This window comes from Lemur catta, chromosome 12 (genome assembly GCF_020740605.2).
Source record: "Lemur catta isolate mLemCat1 chromosome 12, mLemCat1.pri, whole genome shotgun sequence".
In the NCBI taxonomy this organism is placed as follows: Eukaryota; Metazoa; Chordata; class Mammalia; order Primates; family Lemuridae; genus Lemur; species Lemur catta.
In genome coordinates this window covers 45,728,911-45,754,471 of record NC_059139.1, presented here as the reverse complement: position 1 = coordinate 45,754,471, position 25,561 = coordinate 45,728,911, and the positions used below count along the sequence as shown (strand labels likewise).

The following is a 25,561-nucleotide window of genomic DNA, read 5'->3' as shown; positions in this document are numbered from 1 at the left end:
TAAAGGTTATGGTAATTAAAGTGTTAAGTTTTAGTTATCTACAAAATTTACATACTTGGAGCAACTGTTTCCCAGATTAAGCCACTAAAATGAATAGGCACAATTATAAGAAGATAATATTTAAAAAAATCTTTAAAGCAATTTTAAAAAATGGATTCAGGCCAGGTGTGGTGGCTCACACCTATAATCCTAGCACTTAGGGCGGCTGAGGCAGGAGGATCGCTTGAGGTCAGGAGTTTGCTACCAGCCTGAGCAAGAGAGATGTGGTCTCTGCTAAAAATAGAAAAAATTAGCCTAGTGTGGTGTTTGTGCCTGTAGTCTCAGCTACTTGGGAGGCAAAGGCAGGAGGATAGCTTGAACCCAAGAGGTTGCAGTGAGCTATGAAGACGCGTCATGGCACTCTAGCCAGGGCAACAGCATGACACGCTATCTCAAAAACAAACAAACAAACAAAAAAAAGGATTCAACTTTTGCAAAGTGCAAGAATTATACCAGAAAAGTTGTTTTATAATCCAAGAGACCTAGTTGCAGAGAAAGGCCATCCTACATATTAGAGAATAGAAATTTTATTTTTATTTAGATAATGGGAGTTATTATAGATTCTACACTTGAGATTGCTCTTCTAATACCTTATGTGTACAAAAATAATTTTTTAAAATGTTATTATAACAAGAAATTAATGTTAGGACTTATCTAAACGCTGCAAAATACTAAGCAAATATATACAGAAACAGTAATACTACAAAATTTAAACCAAGAATAAATTTCAAAATTTTATTTAATATCAAAAAAATAATATTGCAAGCATTGTCCATCAATTTTCTAATTTTTCAAACATTGATACATAATTCTGGAAATATCGTGTAATAAAAAAATCAACAAATGCCTCAAACACTATGTTGAACTAGGAGAATTAAGGAAAAAAACCCACCAAAGATGTAAAAGCCAAAAGCAAACAAAAATGAATCGTAGCTTAGAAAAGAGGGCCTGTAATTCTTCTACAATGGTTCTTGAGACTTCTGTAGTAATAAGTTCTACAGATTTTCTCAATAATAAGTATTTTAAGTAAAAAATTACGTACTAATACATAAGAAAATTTCTACTGCAGAAATAAATAAATCTAAGTTAATTATGTTATAATGAAGAATCATCAATGAATTCTTCTTAATATACTTTTTTGCCTAAGGAAGCTAGTATAACAAATAAAAAGGAATGGAAAGAAGCTGTATGCTTACAAATTATCTTGACTTAAAACTAACAGTATAGTTCTGTGTGTCTATATAGTCTTTGAGGTAAACACAATTGATGACTATACACAAGAGTATAATTAACTGCCTTAAAAACAACCACTATTTCCATTACATGAAACTGATTCTTAAAAAGAAACACAAATTTATTTATTATAAAATAAGCTTTTCCTGAATACTGGCGGAGGGCTGGGGACACAGAAAGCAAATCTCTGCCTTGAGTCACATGAAATGATTGATACCTCAACGTAAAAAAAAAATTTCATGTAGTAACTAATCCATAATATTTACAGTTAGTAAAATATATAATGCCTAGTTAACTCTTGGTTATATATTCTTATAAAAGTACTGTGCACCTTCTAGAAAGAAGGAACTTCATGTATTAAATCAATAAGCAAACATTTATTAGGTACTTTGTGTAGGATTTCACAGCTGGAAATTACAAATAAAATAATAAAAAGTCTGAAATGAGAGGATGAGAACTAGGAAATTACTAAGATTTAAGTTATTAAATTTAAATTAATTTATTGAATATTAAATTCAATATTTCAATATGTGGCTAGTCATGTGATGAACTTGACTCAAAGGCATTTGAGATGTTCAGGAGTTCGTACTTCCTTGAATCAGAAAATGATAATTTTACCTGAAATCATAATTCTGCCCTGGCTGTTGAGCTATTTAAACTCTACTACAATCACATTCAAGTATGAATGGGTATATTCTGTTCTACAAATAAAAATTGCCTTCTGTATAACCAGCAAGTACCAATACTAAAACAAAAGCCTCTAGCCCACTAGGATTTTCTGTAAAACAAATTTTTGTAAAACAAAGTTAGAATTTTTGTTAGAGCCTTTCCTTTTCATGCCTCATTTTTTTTTATTTCTCTACTGGCTCTTAAGCTTTTCCATCAAATTCCTACATTAAATATTAAACCACCATACCACTTTCTTTATTCAGACCTTACTATCTATGCTAAAACAAGACTCTAGAAAACTTTCCCACCTTCACAATCCCTCCACTGTTTCATCCTTTACTTATTTGGGTGGGGGTGTCGGGCCAAGGGAAGGATGATGAACTCACAGCCACAACCTGTCTGGAGCTAACAGCCCAGTGTAACTTCACGGGGCTTAAGGACAAACTGCCTCCCACCAACAGTCTTAAAGTCTTCTGGGCCATTTAGAACCAAAATAAAAGAAAAATAAAGGGGGGGCCTCAGGAATCTGGGCTGCTAATCTCAGTTCTCTGCATTAAGAATAGCAAGCTGGGCAATCCTCTACAAGTGACTCACCCTCACTTGGTTTATTTCCTCATCTATAAAGCAAAGTTCCATTCAGCTTCTAGAAGTAAAACATTTAGTTGACTGTAAATGTAATCAATTTGGTCATACTCCACATTCCAAAGCCAGCCTTACTACTTTCCTTTATATTCGCTACTGAAATTCTCTTGGCCTTCAGGGAAACTTGTATTCAACTCAATCATCCAAGTGCAGTTCTGGGACTACTAAATTACCTGACTGAAAGCTACATGTCACTTGATTCTTTCAGCAAATATGTGGGCTCCTGTGAAAAGGCACAGTACTGTGCCAGCCTTAGGTCACTTATTACAGATGTCACATTCAACAGCAAGAACAATCTTTGGCTGAAAATATTATAGAAAAATTTTCACCATAATTGTGTTTCTATGTAATGGAAGTCCTTTACTCATTATCCCCTCAAAACTGTGTCATATAAAACTGCATAAAACATTATTCAACCAAAAATTCAATGGAGCATTCTAATTCCTATTTTGGAGCACCTGTGGTTTCAATGGTTCAATCATTAAAGCTCTTTTCCTCAATTAAGTCTTATAATATTTTCTAATAAAGGTTTGATGTGTAGCATTTCATTGGCTGAAATAAACTCTTCTGGAAACACAGATCAGAACTCTTTAGACCATGTCCATATACTACTGCCAACTCAATCCTACCACAAAAGAATCCAAGCATTTTACCTTTCTAAACAACCAGTACCAATAACTCTGAAAACATCATTTATGTCAAAGTCTGATAAATTTTACATATAAGGTTTAAATATCTTTACTTTTCTTATTCTTCCTTCTGTACTATAATGCTTATCAGGGCGACATATTAAACTGATGCACTACTATGAAGTAAGAGGGTTATAATTACAGATCTAGAAATTTAAAAATCATCCTTTTGACATAAGGGTCATTGCCTCTGATGTATATATTTGACCTATCTACTTCAAATAAGACATTTCAGATTTTTTCATGTACTATGTGGGAGTCACTGCAGCATAGTGCTTAAATATACAGACCCTTGAGTCCCTATCCTTGACTTTGAGTTCTGGCTCTGCCACTTACTAGTCATGGAAAGAAAAATTAACCTATGATCTATGATCTATAAAATTAGATAGTCAAAGCTATATCTCATAGGGCTGTTATGAGAATAAAATGGCAAAGTTCTATCTTTAAAATAAAACCTCTGTCTAAAAAGACATGACACCTAAATGTAACATAAAACCCTGGACCAGACTGTGTATAAAGGATGTTACTGGGACAACTGACAAAATTGTAATATGGATCATAGAAAAACTAAATTTCCTGAATTTGCTAACTGCATGTGGTTTCTTAAGAGGATATCCTGGCTCTACAATATATACATTAAAGTATTAAGGGCTAAAGGGGCAAAGATGTATGGAGCCTACTCTCAACAACAACAAAAAAATCAATAATGTGTATGCAGGGTAGAAAAACAAATGTAGCGAAATGTCAAAAATTGGTGAATCCAGGTAAAGTGTATTTGGGAGTTCTCTGACTTACTCTCACAACTTTTCTGTAAGTTTAAAATTATTTAAAAATTGTATCTTAAAAATCCAGCTTTGACTCTGTTCACTACTACTCAATCTGCATTCCCCTCCATTCACAGAAATATCTTGAAAATTGTATTATAGTCACCATCTCCCCTACTCCATTCCACTGAGACAGATTTCCATGTTGCCAAACCCAACAATTTCTCCTTGGCCTCATCTTAATTTCTTCATAGTGCTGAATGCAGGTGACCACTCTTTCACCCAACTCTTTAGGCCCTGCCACGTGTCTCTTTCATGTCACTGGCTGCTCTCTGTCAGTCTCCTTTGCTGGCTCCCCTACACTTCAACATCCTAGGTCCCCTTCTTTTCTCTATTTTCATAATCTCATCTAGTCTGTGCCATTAAATAGCATCCTGAATTCCAGACTCAAGTACCCAACATTTTACAAGAAATATTCACTTATTTATTACTTGGGCATGTCAAACTTTGCTGGCTGAAACAAACTCTCTTCCCCTCCCCACTCCTTTTTTTTAACAGATGAGGTTCTCCCTATGTTGCCCAGACTGGTCTCAATCTCCTGGCCTCAAGCGATCCTCCCACCTCAGCCTTCAGAGTAGCTGGGACTACAGGCATGAGCCACTGTGCTGAGCTCTGAAACAACTCTTGATTCCCTTCTCCCTCCCCCTCAAATCTGCTCCTCCCACAGCTGCCTATTATCACTAAATGTCATTAGTTTTCACTCAATTGTTCAGGCCAAATATATAGATCAGAGGCAATGATCTTTATTTCCTTTGATTTCCCTCACATCCCACATCCAAATCAGCACCCAGTGCTCTCACAATATACTCTGAATCTGACTACTTTTCACCCCCTTCACTGTCCACCCTAGTCCAGATGGTCTACTGTAATAGATTTCCCTGCCTCATCTTTTGTTCCCTCACAGCCCATTCTCTGAGACAAAGCAGCAAAATTGATCTTGTTATTAAACCTGCAATTAAATCATGTCTTCCCTCCATCAAAACCTTCCAGTGGTTTTAAAATAAAACCTTACATCCTTATCACAGCCTACAAAATTGTATCGTATCTGGGCCCCTGCCTATCTCTGAACTTAATCTCCTAGCGGACTCTGTCCCCTTTCTTCACTATGCTCCAGTCTCACAGGTTTTCTTATAGTTCCCCAATCAGGCTAAGCTTGTTCCCATGTAAAGGCCTTCACTTTTGCAGGCTCTTTCCCCAAATATTCATATTGCTCACTCCTTCCCCTCATTCAGATTGACTGCTGGCCCAATAAGACATTTTAAAAAGGCAATGTCTTCTTCCCTCCCTCTCCACCGTTACTATTTCCTCTCATTGCTTTATTTTTTCAATACTTCTGATTTTCCCCTTTTCTTCATTAAAAAACAATTTTTAAGTTAAAAATTAATGTGGATGCTTCTCATTGTTAAAAAAAGAAAAGCAAACAATACAGATGAAATTCAAGCTCACTTCAACTACCTCTCCTAACCTTGGTCCCCTCCCTGGAGGTAGTCTAGCATTCATTTGATATGTATCCTTGTAGAGCTCTTCTCTGTGCCTTTAAACACACAGGTATTGTAGAAACAAAAAAATGTTTTATTTCTGTTCTATTACAAATTTCAAAATATGCCCTAGCTTTCCTAGTCATTAAATATAGGTAAATTTCATTATTAATTAGTTTATTGATGAATACAACTTATTTACAATTTTGCACCATTACAAACCATTCATTTAACAAATATTTACTGACAGCTTACTACATTCAGGCACTGTTATAGTTGCTGCAGATAAAGCAATAAATAAACCAAAGGGAGCTCAAGACCAGCTTGGGCAGCATAGCAAGAGCCCATTTCCAAGAAAATAAAAAAAATTAGGCAGGCATGGTGGTACACACCTGTAGTCCCAGCTACTCAGGAGGCTGAGGCAGGAGGATTGCTTGAGCCCCAGAGTTTGAGGCTGCAGTGAGCTATCATGGCACCGCTGTATTCCAGCCTGGGTGACAGAGTAAGACCCTGTCACTAAAAAAGTAAAAACCAAAAAAGCAAAGATCTCTGCCCTTTTGGAACTTGCATTCTTGTGGGAGGAGACAGACTAAACATTAAAATATATAGTGCAAACTTTTTCTGAAAAGGACCAAATAGTAAACATTTAAGGCTTTGTAGGCCACATATGTCTGTCACGTATTTTTTGTTTTGTTTAACAACACTTTAAAAATGTAAAAACCATTCTTTGCTTATAGGCTGTCAAAAACAGGCCAGAGGCTCATGGGGTTATGGCCTGCTGATCCCTGATACAGTGTGTTAGAAGGTGGTTATGTGCTATGCAAAAATTAAAATGACTCAGGATAAGAGGGTCTAGGAGGAGGACAGGATAGAATGTAGTATTAAATAGGGTGTTTAAAGAAAATAAGATCTGAGCAAAGGCTTGGAGGTAAGGCCATTGAGGCAAGCAGATATTTGGGAGAAGTACATTACAGATAGTGAAGCCAGCTAAAGCAAAGGTCCTAAAGTAGGAGGAACATGACAGAAATGTTTTAAGATATAGCAAGGAGGCCAGTAACCAAGAGGGGAAAGCAGTAGTAGGAAATGAGGTCAGGAAGGCAAGGAGAAAGGGGAGTGGGTTGGGCAGATCTTGTACAGCCTTATAGGCCACTGTAAAGACTAGTTTTTCCCTGAGTGAATGAGAGAGAAGGTCTTAGTTCCTTTGGGCTGCTATAACAAAATACCATAAACTAGATAGCTTATAAGCAATAGAAATTTGTTTCTCACCATTCTGGAGGCTGGGAAGTCCAAGACTAAGGTATATTCAGTATCTGGTAAGTACCCATTTTTAGCTCACAGACAATTCCTTCTTGCTGTGTCCTCAAGAGACAAGGGGCAAGAGATCCCTCTAGGGCCTCTTTTATAAGGGCAATAATCCTATTCATGAGGATTCTACTTGCATGACCCAATTGCCTCCCATAGATCCCATTTTCTAATACCATTACCCTGGGGGGCAGGATTTCAACATATGAATTTGGGGACAACACATACATTCAGTAAGACCACAGCAGGAGCCATTGCAGGGCTTTGAATGGAGAAGTGACAGGGACTGTCTTAATTTGTAAAAGGCTTACTCTGGCTACTGTATTGAGAAAATACTGTTGAGAGGGGGTAGGGTAGAATGGGCAGACCAGGCAGCAACCCATTTCAGTAATCCAACAAGAAATGATGGTGGTGGCTTGGACCAGGGTGGTGGCAGTGGGGAGGTGGTGAGGCATGGTAGGATTCTGAATGCATTTTGATGGTACGGAAAATAGATTGTCCTCAAAGAATGGATTTGAAGAGTGAAAGAACAAGTGAAGTAAAAAAATAATGCCAAGATTCCTGAGCTACGGAAGGACAGAGATGCCACTGATAGAAATGGGGAAGTCTGTGGGTAAAGCAGGTAATGGGGAGGAAGCTCTGGAGTTTAGTTTTGGATATGTTAAGTTTGATGTCTAATAATAGACATTTAGGTAGAGAGGTTTTTTTTTTTTTTTTTTTTTTTTTTTCAGCTCATCATGGGGGTACATAAGTTCAGGTTATATACATTGTCCATGTCCCGCCCATCCCCGAGTCAGAGCCTCAAGCGTGTCCATTCTCCAGACAGTGCGCCTGGCACTCACCATGTAGTCATACCCTCCCCCCCACCTCCCCGGGTCAGCACCTTCAAGCATGACCATTCCCCAGAGGGTGTGCAACGCACTCATCATGTAGCCATACACCCATCCCCTCCCCCCACCCCCCATCTCAGTCTGATGTCCAGTTGGTATCCTTCCCCGATGTGCATTTAGGTGATGATCAGGGAAACCAGTTTTCTGGTGAGTACATGTGATGCTTGGTTTTCCATTCTTTGGATACTTCACTTAATATAATGGGTTCCAATTCTCTCCAGGAGAACCAAAGAGATGTCGTATCATCGTTATTTCTTATAGCTGAGTAGTACTCCATGGTATACATATACCACAGTTTACTAATCCATTCGTGGATTGATGGGCACTCGGGTTGTTTCCACATCTTTGCGATTGTGAATTGTGCTGCTATAAACATTCGGGTACAGGTGTCTTTGTTAAAGAATGACTTTTGTTCTTCTGGGTATATGCCCAATAATGGGATTGCTGGATCAAATGGTAGGTCTACTTGAATCTGTTTAAGGTATCTCCATATTGCTTTCCATAGGGGTTGCACTAGTTTGCATTCCCACCAGCAGTGTATGAGTGTTCCTGTCTCTCCGCATCCACACCAACATGTGTTGTTTTGGGATTTTTTGATAAAGGCCATTCTCACCGGAGTTAAGTGGTATCTCATTGTGGTTTTGATTTGCATTTCCCTGATGATTAGGGATGTTGAGCATTTTTTCATGTTTGTTAGCCATTCTCATATCTTCTTTTGAAAAATTTCTATTCATGTCATTTGCTCATTTTTTGATAGGATTGTTTGATTTTTTCTTGCTGATTTTCCTGAGTTCTAAATAGATTCTTGTTATCAGTCTTTTATCTGATGTGTAGTATGCGAAAATTTTTTCCCATTCTGTAGGCTGTCTGTTTATTTTCGTGACTGTTTCTTTAGCTGTGCAGAAGCTTTTTAATTTAATCAGGTCCCATTCATTTATTTTTGTTGTTGCTGTGATTGCCTTAGGGGTTTCCTTCATAAATTCTTTGCCTAGACCAATGTCTGTAAGAGTCTTTCCTACATTTTCTTCTAGAATTCTAATCGTTTCCCATTTAAGGTTTAAATCTGTTATCCACCGTGATTTGATTTTTCTGAGAGGTGAAATCTGTGGGTCCTGTTTCAGTCTTCTACATGTGGCTATCCAGTTTTCCCAGCACCATTTATTGAATAGGGATTCTTGTCCCCAGAGTATGTTTTTGTCTATTTTGTCAAAGATTAGATGGCTATATGAGGATGGTTTTATATTTGGGTTTTCTGTTCTGTTCCACTGGTCTGTGTCTCTGCCCTTGTGCCAATACCAGGCAGTTTTAAGAACCACAGCTTTGTGGTATAGTTTGAAGTCTGGCAAATCAATACCTCCCATTTTGTTTTTATTGCTTAAAATTGCTTTTGCTATACGGGGTCTTCTCTGATTCCATACAAAGTGTATAATTATTTTTTCTAAATCTGTGAAAAATGATGTTGGTAATTTAATAGAAATTGCATTGAATCTATAGATTACTTTGGGTAGTATAGACATTTTAACAATGTTAATTCTTCCAATCCATGAGCATGGTATGGATTTCCACCTATTTATGTGTTCTGCAATTTCCTTCCTTAGTGTTTCATAGTTCTCTTTATAGAGGTCCTTTACCTCTTTAGTTAAATATATTCCTAGATATTTTATTTTCTTTTTTGCTATTTTGAAAGGTATTGAGTCCTTAATTTGGTTCTCCGATTGAATGTTATTGGCATATATGAATGCCTCTGATTTGTGTGTATTGATTTTGTAACCTGAGACTTTACTGAATTCATTAATTAATTCCAGGAGTCTCTTAGTTGAGTTGAATAGGTAGTTGACAAATGAGACTGGAGTTAGGAAGAGGGGCTAAAGATCCAAATTTGGGCATCGTTGGCATTTAAAGCCATGAGGCTGCATGAGATTACCAATGGAGTATAGATAGAAACAAATAAACAAATAACAACAAAAATTAAGGACTAGGACCTGCGGCACTCTGACAAGAAAGGCAAAAGAGAATTACAAGGAGCCAGCCCTGAGGCAGGAAATAACCATGAGTGTGTAGTGCCCTAGGAGGCAAAGAAATGGTTTCAAGGCTAAGGAGAACAATAGCTGTGTCAAATGCTGCTGACAGGTCAAGTATAACGAAGATAATCAATGACATGGCATTTAGCAATATGGAGGAATCAGTGTATTGGGAGTTCTCTGAATTATTCTCACAACTTTTCTGTAACTTTAAAAAAAATAATATCTTAAAAAACCAGCTTTGACTCTGTTTCCCCTCCACTACTACTCAATTTCTCCACACCTCTCCGTTAACAGAAGTATCTTGAAAGTGGTATACGGTCACCATCTGAAGAACCTGAAGAATCATTTCTGCAGGAGTGATGCAGACAGAGGCCTGACTTGCGTGGGTTTAATAGAGTACTGGAGGAGAAAACTTGGCAATAGTTAAGCACAAACTCTTCTGAGAAATACTACTTCAAAAGGAAACAAAAAATTGGGGAAACAGGTGATGAAGAAGTAGGTCAAGTTTTTTGGTTTTTTTTTAAGATGGGAGAAATAATAGCATGTCTGTTTGCTGATAGAAATGATTCAATAGAAAACAAAATTGATGACACGGAAGGAAAGAAGCTGAAGCAATGTTCTTGGGCAGTTGAGGGAGAATGGGACCTACTAGAAAAGCAGACAAAAACATGAACAGTTAATCTAAGGTAACAAGCAGGAAGACAGTATGTACTGATGCAGATGCTGGTAGACACGGGATGATGGGAGTCTGTGCAAAGAAGACACGGGGCAGAAGGAGTCTGTGCAAGGTCTCGTCTGATTATTTCAATTTTCTTAGCAAGGTAGGAATCAAGGTCATGAGCAGAAACAGTAAAAGAGATATAGAAGGTTGAGGAAAAGAAGACATGAAATAGGGCCGCCTATAATCCCAGCACTCTGGGAGGCCGAGGCGGGTGGATCGTTTGAGCTCAGGAGTTCGAGACCAGCCTGAGCAAGAGTGAGACCCCGTCTCTACTAAAAAGAGAAAGAAATGATTTGGACAGCTAAAATATATATAGAAAAAAAAATTAGCCGGACATGGTGGCTCATGCCTGCAGTCCCAGCTACTCAGGAGGCTGAGGCAGTAGGATCGCTTGAGCCCAGGAGTTTGAGGTTGCTGTGAGCTAGGCTGATGCCACGGCACTCACTCTAGCCCAGGCAACAGAGTGAGACTCTGTTTCAAAAAAAAAAAAAAAAAAAAAGACATGAAATAGTAATTTAGAAGAGTGGGAGAGTGAATGGTCTAGGAAAATACAGTATGATCACCAGGTAGCATTAAGGACCTACTTGAAGTTTGTGGTTATGTGTTTTTTTCTGGCTACACTCAGTTACATAGGGGCAAGTGCAAAAAAAAGGCAAAGAGTTGGTTTCAACTAGGGCTCTGATTTTGCCAAACAAGCAAAGAGCAAGGAAAGAGATCCAAAGGACTGATTAAAATGATCAACCACAGAGTTTAGGTTGAGTAAATTCCACGTAAAAGAGAGTAAAAACATCAAGAGGGTAAGTGGCAGAGTAACAGGATCAATGTGTTGGAGAGTCCATTGGGGTCAGAAGATGGTTGGGGGTGAGACACTAGGAGTAAACTGCAAAAATCAGCAGTAGTCGTCACAGAGTAGAACATATGAAATGGTAACTATGGACGGACTGCAGTCATTGACAACACAAGAGAATATCACTGTGGGAATGGGTGGCTGAGGTAGAGTAGAGAGGAACAGCACTGAAGAGAGGTCCAGGAAACGAGAGGTCAGGGTATTGGAAGGATCAGTTATGTAAATTCTTATCAATTTCAATGTAAAGCCCAAGGTGGTATTGGAGAGAGGTACAGTGAGCCTTTATAACATAACCCAAAGCTGAGGATTTTAGGGAGAAGGGAGAGAAAATAGTCTGAAAGCAGTAAAGAGACTCATGGCAGAGAGCTTTCCCATCTCTAGGAACAGTGGTAAGGAAAGCTATGGAAAAAACAACCAAAACCAGCTACAACAGTGGAGGAGAGTTGAGAGTTTCTATTAGAATAAGAAAGTAAAGGGAATGTTTAAGAATAAGTTGAGACTGCATTTTGCAGATGATGGCAATAAATTCCAGAAGGCACAGCAGAAAGACATGAAGAATTGGGGAGGGGTTTAAAAAAGAGAAAGTATAGACCCTTTTATAAATGGAGTGCTGGACATGAAAGGTGACCTGAAATTCTGGAGGTTCTCTGGTTACTGACAAAGAATAATTAATCCTAGCCCACATGACCCCTCATATACTCATGTGTTTTTCTAAGAAATGGAAACTGCTAGGTCAAAAATGTTTTTACTTTAAAATTAAAATAACTGTACTAATTTATTCAGTGAATGAACTTCCCTACAACCTTGTCAATACATACTAGGAAAACTTTTTTCACTTTTGCCAGTATAATGAGTAAAAAAAAAAATGCACTGCTTTACTTTGCATTTTCCTACTAGTAAGGTAGAGAATTATTTCATGTTTACCACCTAGTTGTATTTCCTTTTCTGTGAATTTGTTCATTTTAAAAATTGAGTTGTCTTCCCTTTTCTTATTGATTCATAGTGCTTTAAGAAATCTGTTTTATTCTGCTGTTAATGATTCACAGAAATCAGTGTTCTAAATTCCTCATTTCAAATCTTTCAATGGCTCATGCTGGGGCAACACGGGCTCAGTAGGTTCTCTCTCCCCTAAATTCCTCTCTACTATGTATTAGAGGTTGTCTAATTAAGGCCCACCAGTTAAATGTGGCCATACTCATTAGTTTCCCATCTGTGACTGTTTTTGCACTATAATGGCAGAGTTGATACAGCCCACAAAGTAGAAAATATTTACTATTTGGCCCTTTACAGAAAAAGTTTATGGACCCCTGCTCTACACCTTTCAGGACCCCTGAACTGCTTAGAGTTCCAAGAGCAAAGCAGGTCTTTATCTTTGCTCACATATTCCCTGAAATGCTGCTCCTATTTCCCCAAATGCCTCAGACATTCCCCTCAACTCTCTTCAAAGAATCTATTACTGGCCTGCCCTGCTATCTCCACAGATTTATATCATAAAAGCTTAGATTACACTTATAGCACCTATTTGTTTACATATCTCTTTCTCCACTAGTATGTAAATCTCTTGAGGACAAGAAATAATCACAGCACTAATAAATGGCACACAAAGTCCTTCATGGGTTGCTACCTTTCTCATTTCCCTGTTCTCCTATGTTTCAGCCAAAATAAACTACTTATATTATTTCATTAAATATTTTTCAAAAACGTGATTTCTAATTACCAGCATAATGATTGATGGTTCTTAAATTTTATGTTTATTTAAAATTTTGGTGGGTACCACCCATTCCTTATCATTTATTTATTATATTCATGATTTGCTGAAACACTTCTCTTCCCTAGTAAAGACAAAAGCAGTGGAATCTTCTCCTCTCTGGGATCTACCTTTTCATCTCTGGTAGGATAAAGAGACTTCATTGATAAATTGATTTACTACTGGTTTCAGAGTCAACTATAAATTGCAACTCAAATGTGTGGGTTTTTTTTTTTTATTTTAGGGTTTTTTGCTCTAATTTTCAGTATAAAATTAATCTATACCTTGTAGGTAGTGTTATTCTTATCTGGAACATTATTATTTTTTTTCTTATTTCCCTATTAAGACTTTCATTTACCAGGGATTTTACTAAGTATATTTTTCAATTTAATTATGGACCTTTTCATTTCTCTTAGGCCCAAATTTAATCAAGTTTGATAGATTTCTTTGGTTTTCTCTCCTCTATTTGTTAAAATTACTGTTAAGAGTGCTGCACCCACAAACACTTGTGGCATTCATTTTAGAACACAGTTTTATGTATTTGTTATCAATTATATCTCATCCAGGTAGAGGAATTTTTTTCCTTTTCTAAAATGTATGTAGAAAGTTAAGCCTTATCTGGTTTAACTTTGTAACTTACCCATTCATTATTTTCAGCTCAGTTTAACTATCTCAATAATGCGGTCTCTGATCTATAGTTGTGACACTACAAGATTCTGAATACATATATGTATGTTACATAAAAGTATGCAAATAAAAGAGCAGGAGCTTTGCAATCAGGAAGATCTAGATTCAGATTCAGGCTTGAATATTCTGAGCCCTTGTACAAAGTACTTATCTATCCCCACCCCCATCAATAAAATGGAAGTAACTTCCATGTATAACACAAGGTCATGTTAATAAATGACAATAATGTACCTAAAACAATGTATACTAAATGCCTAAAAATAATGTCTCGTACATTACAAGAAAAAAATGTTAATTCACTCTGTACTCCCTCCTATCCCAAGCAACAGGAGCAATAAATACTATGTTGCCTCCATTTATTTTAAGTTCATTATTAAATTCCCTTAATTAGTAAAAGCAACTTGGAAACGTGGACCACGAACTTTGGATGTTCACATACTTTGATTCAATATTTTCACTTTGGGGAATCTATCTTAACAATCTGAAATGCAGAAATTGTTTTATACACAAAGATGTTCATTGCAGTGTTTCTTATAACTGAAAAAAATTTAGAAACTGTTTAAAAACGAGATAGTCACACAAACATTATGCAATCATTTAACAATGCTGACAAAATAATTCAACAGCATACAGAAAAAACAGAATACAAAATTATTCATAAAGTTTCAATTATGAAAAAAATCCAATAAACTCAGAAAAAATATTAGAAGGAAACGCACCAAAGGGCTTACAGCAGTTATCATACCGTCCTGGTATTGGTGATTTGCATTATTTTATGGTTATTTTCTATAGTTTTCTAATAAAATTAACAAGGATAATGACACTGCTGATAATAGCAGTTGTTATTTATGGAATACTTACTACATGCCAGGCCCAGTTTTAAGAGCTTATTGTATTCACTCATTTAATCCTCATGACATTATGAGATTTAAAAAAAGTGAGATTAAGTAACTTGCCCAAGGTCACACAAACAATTACAGAAGGTGCCAAAATTTCAATCCAAGTTGCCTGACTGGCTCTAAAATGCCTGTTTTCTAAACTACACTGAAGTTTTGCTTTGTTTTAAAATTTTAACCATTAGAAAGGTATATATATCAATCCAATCTTTGTGGTCTTCACAGTTATCAGCTTTCCTTTAGTACTGAGTTCACATATTTGCTCTGCCATCGAGTGCCTTCTTGGAATAAGAGGTAGCCACCATTCCCATATACCTTCTATCTACTACACAAAATTCCAAGACAAATATGCATCCCCATTTCCAGTTTCAATAGCTCATTTGACCACTGACACTCTGGAATTCTAACATTCTTACTTATTACATCAGTGGATAATACTTCAAGGAACCCTATCTAGCAACTGAGGTCTTGCAGTAAACCAATCAAATCTGGTTTCTACAACCTCTCCTACACTATCACCCAGCCACAATATAACTACAAACCACTGTCACCATTTGCTATGGTTTGGATATGGTTTCTTTGTCCCCACCAAAACTAATGTTGAAAATTTGATCTCCAAAGTGGCGGTATTGGGAGGTGGGGCCTAGTGGCAGGTGCTTCGGTAAGGGGGGCAAATCCCTCATGAATAGCTTGGTGCTGTTCCCTCCTTAGTGAATTCTTTCTCTGGCTCTCTCAACTGGATTACGTCTCATAGGAATGGATTAGTACCCTGAGAGTAGGTTGTTACAAACCCAGGACCCCCTCAGGTTTCCCGCACTTTGCGTGTCTGCTTTCACTTGACCTTCTCCAGCATTTTATAAACACACAGCACCAAAAGCCAACCAGATGGCAGTGCCATGCTTCCTGCAGGTCCCAGCCTGTAGAACTATGAGCTAAAATAATAAACGTCTTTTCTTTATAAATTACCCAGTCTCAGATACTCTTTTAGAAACACAAAACTAAGACACCACTCTTGCAAACATGTGTCTTCCATTGTGAAGTTCAACCCCTCTACATCCCAGGAGATCCCTCACCTGCCAACACTCACCAGATATCTACCATGGCACTTGCTGAAAAGGACCAACTAAGAAAGATCCTCCACATTCGGGGAAATTTCACTGTTTCTGACCCCTTCTCTTTGAAGATGTCATTGTTCTCCATTGTTTTTGAAAACCTCATCAGTTAATCAATCATTTTGCTTCTTTCAGCTTTCTTACCGTTTTACAGGTAAACCAAACTGTTTTGAAGGAAACAAGATCTTTTTGGCATAAACATGCATTCAAATGTCAATCTCAGGAAGAAATATTAAATATTCATAATTTATACCCTGGTCAATAAAAATTACTCCCACTTACTGCTGTGCTCCTCTCTGCAGTTTATATTTGATAAATTTATTTCATTACATATGTCACTTGGTTTGGCTTCTTTTATAACCAGATTTCTTTCTTTTTAAAAAAAATGTTTGCAGAATCCAATATGTTTAAAATGTAAGAACTTCTTCTAAATATAGGACATTTACATTTCAATGCAGTTCATTTACAGCAATTAGAAAAATCGAGCTCATGTGAAGGCTTTAACATTACATAAATAAACCACAGTCATAAAAACAAAGAATATAACAAGTGTTGATATGGAAAAATTTACAACCAGAATCATATATCATATTTTACCCAAATCTTATTCTGCTCACATTATATAATGGAAAATAAGCCTCTTGGGAGTGAAGGTAGAATTGTAAAAAAGATTTTTATAGATATTTCAGTGGGAGGAATTTAATAATTCCTGACTAGGACAAAGATGCAAAAATCCCAGGGCGGAGGCCCCTTTTATAAAGGAAAAAGAAAATGGAACACTAATACTTCACTAGGTTCACATTAAATTACATGAAGTAAAAACTGTACTGCCAAACTACTATGCATTTATGCATTGCATATGCCAGGGAGTAAAAAAGAAATCTGCACCTTCAAACTAGTATTTCCCTTTTGCAGTTGCAAGTTTTCAAGTTGGTGCAGCCATTCTTTGGGAACGATTGCGGTGTAGGGTAGGGTAAAAGTGGAAAATGGAATCTTTTCCCAAAAAACTGAATCCTTACCTTTTTCACTAAATATAACTTATTTACCACTTTAATATGAAAGCTTTGATATAACAAGGAAACTTAAAATCCAGCAGGAAGTTTTGTTATCCTAAAAATGCGCACGTCAGGACAGCCATTTTACAACCTTCATTTCCAAATACCTATTACACCATGTATCTTGCATTTAAAAAGTACCTTTTAAAAAAAGTAGCACTTAGGCACTCATCATTTAAGTCACTGCTGTTCCAAAGCAGGGCACTTATTAAGCTTAATAAAACTGTCAACATGAATTTGTGGATAGATTCCAACTTCAAATTTCTACATTTACATCTGCTGTTGGACCAAATCGATTAGTGATTAAAATAATGGACTTAAACTGTAAGCAAACCTTGCAACATTCATACTGACTTTTAAAATCAGTAAACAACACGGGATCATTTTTAAAGGAAGAAAGCCATTTTCAAAACACTTTGATTGTGGTGGCCGGTCTGTTTCTCAGCAGTTGTTCCCTGTTGCGGATACGCGAGGGAGCAGAGGTAGAAGTGCAAAAACCACAAACCCACGCAAAACTCACACAGTTACAAACATTAAAATTATGTAAACATGTCGTAAAGCCAAAGGGCCCCATGGGGAAAGAACCGCCGGGAGAAACAGATCAGCAAGCTGAATTGAGAAGGCGATAGATGCTGTGTGCGGACGCGGGACACCGGGCAAAGGGGACCGGGGCAGGACAAAGACGGGCCCGTTTCGGGCAACGCCCCACAGTGCCCAGAGCCGGCGGGAAGCAGCCGTCCCAGGGCAGCAGACTGCAGCACCCAGGGGCCCTCAAGCGCTGCGGCTCAACAGGCGGGGCAAAAGCTCCCCCGGCCATCAGATCCTTCCCTTCCCACCGCCCCTAGCCGTCTCTAGGCCCTGGCTCGGACACCTGAGGAGCCGCCGCCGCCTGCCCCATGCCCGGGTCCTGCAGTGAGCCCGGGCCGGCAGCTGTTGGGCTTAGAACCGCGCCGCCGCCGCCGCCGGGCTCCAAACGGCCGGGCGGGCACAGGAAGGCGGACGAGCCCGGCGGCTTTCCGCCTGGCGCGTCAGGCAGCTTCGGAACTCCCTGCCTCTGCTCCCGCCCCGCCAGTCCGTGCCCGCACACCCTCAAGCCACCTACCCGGTCCCACACCATCCCAGAGGCCTCGGGCGCTCGGGCCTTCTGCCGAAGCGGCGTCGCCTCCTGTCCGGGGCCTGAAATGGCTGCGGAACAAAGAGAACCTGGGCGCCGCCGAGCGCTGGTCCGATTGGCCGGGGGGCGGGGCCCGCCGCGGGAACATTCGGCGGCGGTCGCCTTGGCAACGGCGGTGGGGCTGGGAAAACTGCGGCCCGGGGCCGCGGGGGCCGCCGCAGCGGTTTCTAAGTGGGCTCTGCAGCCTCGGGCTTCGGCCCGTCCCGGGGCTCACGGATGCTCGCGCCCCCTGCGGTCGGCGCGCTGGCCTGAGCCTCTGGCTCGCGGCCGCAGCCGCTGCAGACGCTGCCTGGCGCGGTGGGGCAGCGAGCAAAATGGCCTGCAACTACGGTTGCCTAGGGGCTGTGCAGAGCCCTCCTCGGAGGACGACCCTACCCCAGCCTAACTTCTGTACCCCTGCATAGCCCCCCAAGTGAAAGCCGTGCCCTGGGGGCCTACTCAACACCGAACATACCCACGGTAATACAGTTCCAACGTCTCTGATAAAAAGCAGAAATGGCTTCGGCAGATAGATGTGGGCGGACGGCTGCCTGCTTAGTACAAAATAGCCTTTTGAAGTATGCTGTATCTAGCATACAAACTATAGTTAAAATCAAATGATTTATAAAATTGTCTTATGTCTCCAGGTGTGTATTTATATAAACCTATATTTTCTTGCTCTTCGAAATAACAAGCCCTTCTCTCCTTAACCGGCCATCATGAGAAATTAAAATGTCTTCTATTTTCTGAACGGTAAATAATTCAAAATGGGAGAGGCAGACGTTTTTATACCTCTGTAATAATAGTAATGAATAGATAAATATCAGTTCCCTTCCCCCACATTATTCGTATATAAATTTACTGTATATAAATATTTAAAATTTGCATAACTAGGTGATTCTTATTTTCTAAGGTGATGATGCCGGTGATAATATTCCTCACATGATCAATCAAATGCCAGCAGTTTCGACTATCTTACTTGAAAGTGCTGTATATGTTTTGAAAATGTGTAGCCACTGTTGTCTTCCAGGTATATTCTAGATAAAATTACAGTATCTAATACTAGAAGATGTTTTTTAATTTTTACTAAGACAGTTTATTTGTTAATAAACCTGTTAATTTTCATTGGTAACGATAAGCATTTTACAGGAACAACTAGTTTCTTTAACTTAAATTTTGAGACTAAAAGGACCTTTTTTTATCAGTGGGAAATTGAACTTAGCAAGGGAAAATATTTTAAATAACTAAAATACGATTTCAACATTTTCTAATTGTTAATGTGATAGCAATCGGATACAGTAGTGTACATCAAAAAGTAGTCCCCAAACAGGAATAGGTTACTGAAACAAATTTTTTATATAAACCTTCCTTAATAGTAGGTTAGTATATCTGCAGGAATATTTTACCCAGAATAAGTATATTTATTCGAAGAACAAACAGGGCTTATTTCTGCATTTGAAAAGTTAACATCATGGAATAGGGATCTGTACAAATCAGGAGATGTGTGGTATTTGCATTCTATTTTACTAAAGAAAAAAACAGGAATATTTTAAAAATCTGAAAGATTAGCAAATAATGACAGCTGTAAGAACTACTAAGTAATTAGTAAAGAATTCACCTGATTAATAGTTTGGAAATAATTGAAATGAATTGGGAAAAAAAGTGAAGTATTATTTATTGTGAGAGGATTTATCAACCAAAATCTTTTGAAAGAAAAAATCGTGATTATCAGATATTGTAAAATTAAATTATGCAAATTAAAGTCTTTTGTAAAATTTAAATGACAGCAAATGAAAATATTAATATATAATAGGTCTGTGTTCAATAGAGATGCTTACACATGTAGCCCTTTTGTCTCACCTAGGTTAAATTAAAAACACAGGTTTTAAACAGTAAATTTTCTTACCATGAACAAGGATTTCTTAACATGGCTTATTTTATTTTTCTTTTCTTGTTATGGTTTCTCCTTGTACAGTTTGCACATATAATAGCAGCTATCCAGTAGTATGTTCTCTTTATACCCAAATATAATATCCCAATATAATACAATTCCCATTTTATAAAACTCTGAAGAATTGTTGATATTTTTAAATGACATACTGAAATTAAAAATAGTAAATAAACTTTGTTAACTTTAAAGTCTCTTATAGATCTCTTATATTTTTAATTTCTGTATTAATTTTTTTCTTAGGTGAAAAATTGACCAAGATAATAATCAAGAATGTTAGAAGTAACAAAATAGCATTTAAGGAAGAAAGCATACCTATAAACTTTCACCTAGGAAGGAAAAGGTGCTTACTTTGTCAGATGTAGCATTGTCAAAACAAGTGTGAAGCTTGGAAATGGAGGACCTGTATGTAAGTTCTGGCTTTACTACTTATGAATGCTTAGTTTTTCTGAGCTTTAGTGTCTTAAATGGAATTAAATAAGATAAAGTAAATAAAGAACTCATTAGGAGAATGCCAGGCAGATTGTTAGAGGGCAATATATGAAAGTATTACTAGGCATTAATATAAATAAAAGAACAGATATATGAGAAGGAGGAATGGCTACAGAAAAAAATAGGTCTGGAAGTCCAAAAATTGTTAAATAAATATCTTTAATAGGCAGTTGTTGGTAAGAATATATAAACTCAGTAAGGATAAGTGAGGTAATCTTTTAGATACAGGCAAGCTTCTAAAATACAGGGTGTCCCAAAAGTCACCATACATAGGACAAATTTGAAATTGTAGCTAAATGTACCTTTATTTACAAAATTTGTCATAAATAAAGGTACATTTAGCTACAGTTTCCCATTTGCCCTGTGTATGGCGACTTTTGGGACACCCTATAGAATACTTCTGAGAAATAGTGTTTCTATTTATACTTCTGGAAAGACATGGGAATTCTCATTATATTGTTTAATACTAGGCAGTTTAAGGAATTGCCATCCCATTGAAACATCCTCAGGTTGGCATTAATGGAAAAAAAAATTTTTAAGTAATCATTTAGAAGAATTTAATTCAATTTAATTCAAATGTTGAATGAGGAAAGTTATAGCCAATATTCAGAAATGTGTAAATAATCTACAGGTATTTCTCATTTAAAGTGAACCCAATATATGATGTTTGAATTTATAAAAAATTTAAATTAGGGAGTTATTATTAACTGGGAAAGAATTAACTTCAAAGTTCCTTTAATACATCCTAGTGATTAAAATATGATTCTATTTATAAAAAGATCTAGACTTTCACTTTTGGGAAGATGGAGTAGACATACTTTTCCCTATTCTTCCCAATAAGTTCAACTGAACATTCTGAACATTATATATAAAACATGTGTAAGAAGATTCTGAATGGTGGAGAGGAGACAGATCAGCTAGGAACCCTGGGACTCAAGGAAGAGCATGATGGTTAATTCTCTGGGTTTTCTTTTTGCCTCAGACATCCCAGACTTGAAACTTAATAAGTCAGCCAACCTGGAAACACCACTAGCACAGAGAAAAGAAAGAAAGAAAGAGAGAAAGAGAGAAAGAGAGAGAGAGAGAGAGAGAGAGAGAGAGAGAGAGAGAGAGAAAGAAAGAAAGAGAGAGAGAGAGAGAGAGAGAGAGAGAGAGAGAAAGAAAGAAAGAAAGAAAGAAAGAAAGAAAGAAAGAAAGAAAGAAAGAAAGAAAGAAAGAAAAGAAGAAGAAGAAGAAGGAAGGAAGGAAGGAAGGAAGGAAGGAAAGAAAAGAAAGAAAGAAAAACGTCCCACCAAAATATGGCTCTCTCTAGCTGAAGGGGCAGCATAGCAGACAGAAAAGTTTTAGACAATAACTGCTTACTCCAGCCAAAAACTACATAAAGAATTTTGACCCCACCCCACTCATGGCAGCAAAGGCCTAGTGGAGAGCCTAAACTCCCACCCTTACCAGGCTGTAACAAGGTGCCACAACCCCTCCTTCTCAGAGTGGTCAGAGAAGTCAAGTAGGGATCCAAGACTTTGGTCACTACTGGGCGATAATGAGGAGCCTCTCATCTTTGGTGTCAGTGGAGGCCAAGTGAGGAACTTGGATTTCTCCTCCAACCTGGCAGTAATGAGGTGATGCCTGCTCCCAGCCCCCACTTCCCCTGCAGACACGGTGTTAGAAAAAGCCAGCTAAAGGAGAAGATTTAAATAAGATACCAAATCTCATGATACCCCAAATGTCCAGGTTTCATGAAAATTACTCATCATATTGAGAACTAGGAAGATCTCAAACTGCAAGAAAAAAGGCAATTAATAGATGACAAAACTGAGAAGACAGAGATGTTAGAATTATCTGACAAAGATTTTAAAGCAGACATCATGAAAATGTGTCAGTGAGCAACTATAAAAACACTTGAAACAAATGAAAAAACAGTCTCATCAAAGAAATAGAAGATGTAAAGAAAAACCAAATGGAAATTTCAAACTGAAAAATACAAGAATCAAAATAAAAAACTAAATGGGTGGGTTCAATAACAGATTGGAGGGTACAGAGGAAAGAATCAGGAAATTTGAAGATAGATAAAACAATAGAAATTCCCCCGTCTAACAAAAGAGAAATTAGACTAAGGAAAAAAATAATGAACAGAGTCTCATGGAACTAAATGACTACCACAAAAGATGTAATGTTCATGAAATCAGAGTCCTGGGAGGAGAAGTGAAAGAAGGTGTGGCTAAAAAAATATTCAAAGAAATAATAGCTGTAAACTTCTGAAATTTGGTGAAAGACATAAACCTACAGATTCAAGAAGCTGAGCGAATTTTCAACAAATGTGCCAAAACAGTTAAATGGGGGAAAGATAGTCTTTTCAACAAATATTACTGTGACAACTGGATATCCACAGGAAAAAAGAATAAAGTCAGGATGTGCCTTACACCATATACAAAAATTAACTCAAAAGGGATCATAGAACAAAATGTAAGAGCTAAAACTATAAAATTCTTAGAAGTAAACATGGAAATAAATGTTTGTGACCTTGAGTTAGGAAAAGACTGCTTACATAAGACATCAAAACCACAAGTATCAAAAGAAAAATAGGTAAATTGGACTTTCTCAACTTTTGTGCTTCACAGGGCTTCATCAAGAAAGAAAGTGAAAAGACAACTCACAGAATGGGAAAAAATTATTCACAAATCACATATATGATAAGAGACATATCTAGAATAGATAAAAAAACTCTCACATCTCAATAATAAAAAGATAATTAACCTAATTTAAAAATGGGGAAAGGGTCTATATAGACATTTCTTCAAAGAAGATATACAAATGCATATGAAAAGAACAGCAGTATCATTAGCCATTAGGGAAATGCAAATCAAAAAAAGTAGATCCCACCTTACACCCATTAGGATAGCTGTAATAAGAAGGCAGATAACAAATATCAGAAAGAATGTGAGAAATTGGAACCCCCATACATTGCTGGGGAAAATGTAAAATGCTACATCTGCTTTGGAAAACAGTCTGGCAGTTCTTCAAACAATTAAATATAGAGTTACCATATCACCCAGCAATTCCACTCCTGATAGAAATGAAAACATATGTCTACACAAAAAGTTGTGCACAAATGTTCATAGCAGCATTATTAATAATTATTTGTAATCCCCAAAAGTGGAATAACTCAAATGTTCATCAATTGATTAATGAAGAAACAAAATATAGTGTATCTGTACAATGGAATATTAGTTGGCACTAAAAAGGAATAAAGTGCTAATACATGCTACATTATAAATGAACCTTGAAAACATTATGCTTTCTTTAAGTGAAAAGAGCCAATTACAAAAACCACAAATTGCATGATTATATTTATATGAAATATCTAGAATAAGCAAATATGTAGAGACAGAAAGTATATTAGTGGTTTCCAAGGGTTGGAGGGGAAATAAAGAATGATTACTAATAGGGATAGGGTTTCTTTTTGAGGTGATGAAAGTGTTCTAAACTTAGTAGAGGTTGCACAACCTGTGACTATACTAAAAACTATAATTGTTAAAAAGGTGAATTGTGTGGTGTATAAATTATATCTCAATAAGGCAGTTATTTAAAAAAAAAAAAGGCAAATGAAACCTAAAGAATAAACCCAAAAAGATCCAGGCTGAGACACAACATAATTCAACTTCTGAAAACTAAAAACAAAGAAAAACTCTTGAAAGCATAGAGCAAGAAATGAGACCTTAGCTATATGGGAAAAACAATTCCAATGACAGTAGATTTTACATCAGAAATCAGGGAGGTGAGAGGAAGTGACACATTTTTCAAGTGCTGAAAGAAAAGAACTGTCAACCCAAGTCCTATATCCAGCAAAAATATCCTTTAGGAATGAAGGGTAAATAATGCAACCTCAAACTCCTGGGCTCAAGCAATCCTCCTGCCTTGGCCTCCCAAAGTATTGTGATTATAGGTGTGAGCCACCATGTGTGACCAATTATTATTGCTTGGGATGAATAATAATTTGTGCTAGGTAAATTGAAAATGATGCTAATTTGATTAACATTATTAACAGTATAACCAAAATGGAAGAATGCAAATTTTTTTTCTTTAGAAATATATTGGTTTTGATAAATGTTTTGGGTGTTTGTGTTACAGTCTATAAAAATAAAGATTATATGGGCATATTGTTCAATCCCAACAAAGCAGAAATAGTAGCATATTGTGGCAAAACTTAGAATGATATCTAAGGTATTTCAAATCCAATCTCTTGTGAAGGGCCTGGGAGGAAAAGACTGGGTTAGTCTTCTCTTATCTCTTGGAGGATATTGATCAGAATTACAAAGGAGTTTTTTCTATTGCTTGCATTCTTCACCTGCCTCCCAAGTTCTTTTTCTTATGTTTTTGTCTGTGCCTTTCATTTTTGTCTGTGGCTTTCCTGAGATACCTGGTGAGGCTTGGTTCTCCATTCAGACATATTTAAGAGTAAGTCACTGGAAAGCAGATTGGAAGCTCTTGTGTGATGAAGGAATTTGTGGACAGGTGGGCATCGTCATAGGGCAGTGGGGCACTAAGACAGCTTGTGTTGGGGGACTTGTCTGGGTCTCTGTAGAAGGCTCCTCTGATGTCTTGATTGGGAAGAATAAGAATGACTCCTGGTGTTCCGGGACCTGGAAGGGGTTGTAGGAGTGGAGATGGGAGGTTCATTATGCCTAACTCTAATTAGTCCCTTATTTTTATGCTGGTGCCTCATTCTTTCCCTCTGTGTGTCTGGAGTCCTCAAATCTTGGGTCTCACTGGTTCAATTACCACAGAGAATAAACCTCCCCTCTCGCTAAGGGTGAGACAAGAGTAGTTAGCTGGCTTCACAGGGTAGGACTCAAGGCTCTTTTCAACCGGTTTTCCTGTTGTCACTTTCACTCTGCATCTCTGCCCTTTTCAGTACTTCCAATGCCTGAGCCCTTTACTGGCACCGTGGAGAGAAGCAGTTACTTCAGTTTGGTATTAGGCACTTTGATTTCAGGTTTCTCTGCTCTTCTAAGCCAGTTTGCACTTCACCATCTACTTTCCATCTTCATGAATTTAACATTCATTGTCTGCTGTAGTCTCTCTCCAGCTCTCCCTGTTCTTGTAGATTTACACT

General features: G+C 37.5%; 1 protein-coding gene and 1 long non-coding RNA gene across 5 annotated transcripts in view; one reads left to right on the top strand and one right to left on the bottom strand.

The window, feature by feature from the left end:
- Positions 1-18,116, bottom strand: part of TNPO1 (transportin 1) — an 88,499-nt gene extending 70,383 nt beyond the window's left edge. The window contains exon 1 of the mRNA XM_045566314.1: positions 17,958-18,116. Within this exon, the coding sequence (XP_045422270.1) occupies positions 17,958-17,972 (15 nt within the window). The 5' untranslated portion in view covers positions 17,973-18,116. The remainder of the gene's footprint in view (positions 1-17,957) is intronic.
- A 65-nt stretch (positions 18,117-18,181) lies between these two features.
- Positions 18,182-25,561, top strand: part of LOC123648398 — a 71,633-nt gene continuing 64,253 nt past the window's right edge. For 2 of the 4 annotated variants that reach the window (XR_006738614.1, XR_006738612.1), the window contains exons 1-3: positions 18,461-18,488; positions 18,922-19,038; positions 20,200-20,365. This is a non-coding gene — a long non-coding RNA (uncharacterized LOC123648398). Of the gene's footprint in view, positions 18,489-18,921; positions 19,039-20,199; positions 20,366-25,561 lie in introns of all 4 variants that reach the window. The other 2 variants (XR_006738613.1, XR_006738615.1) reach the window with 2 other exon arrangements.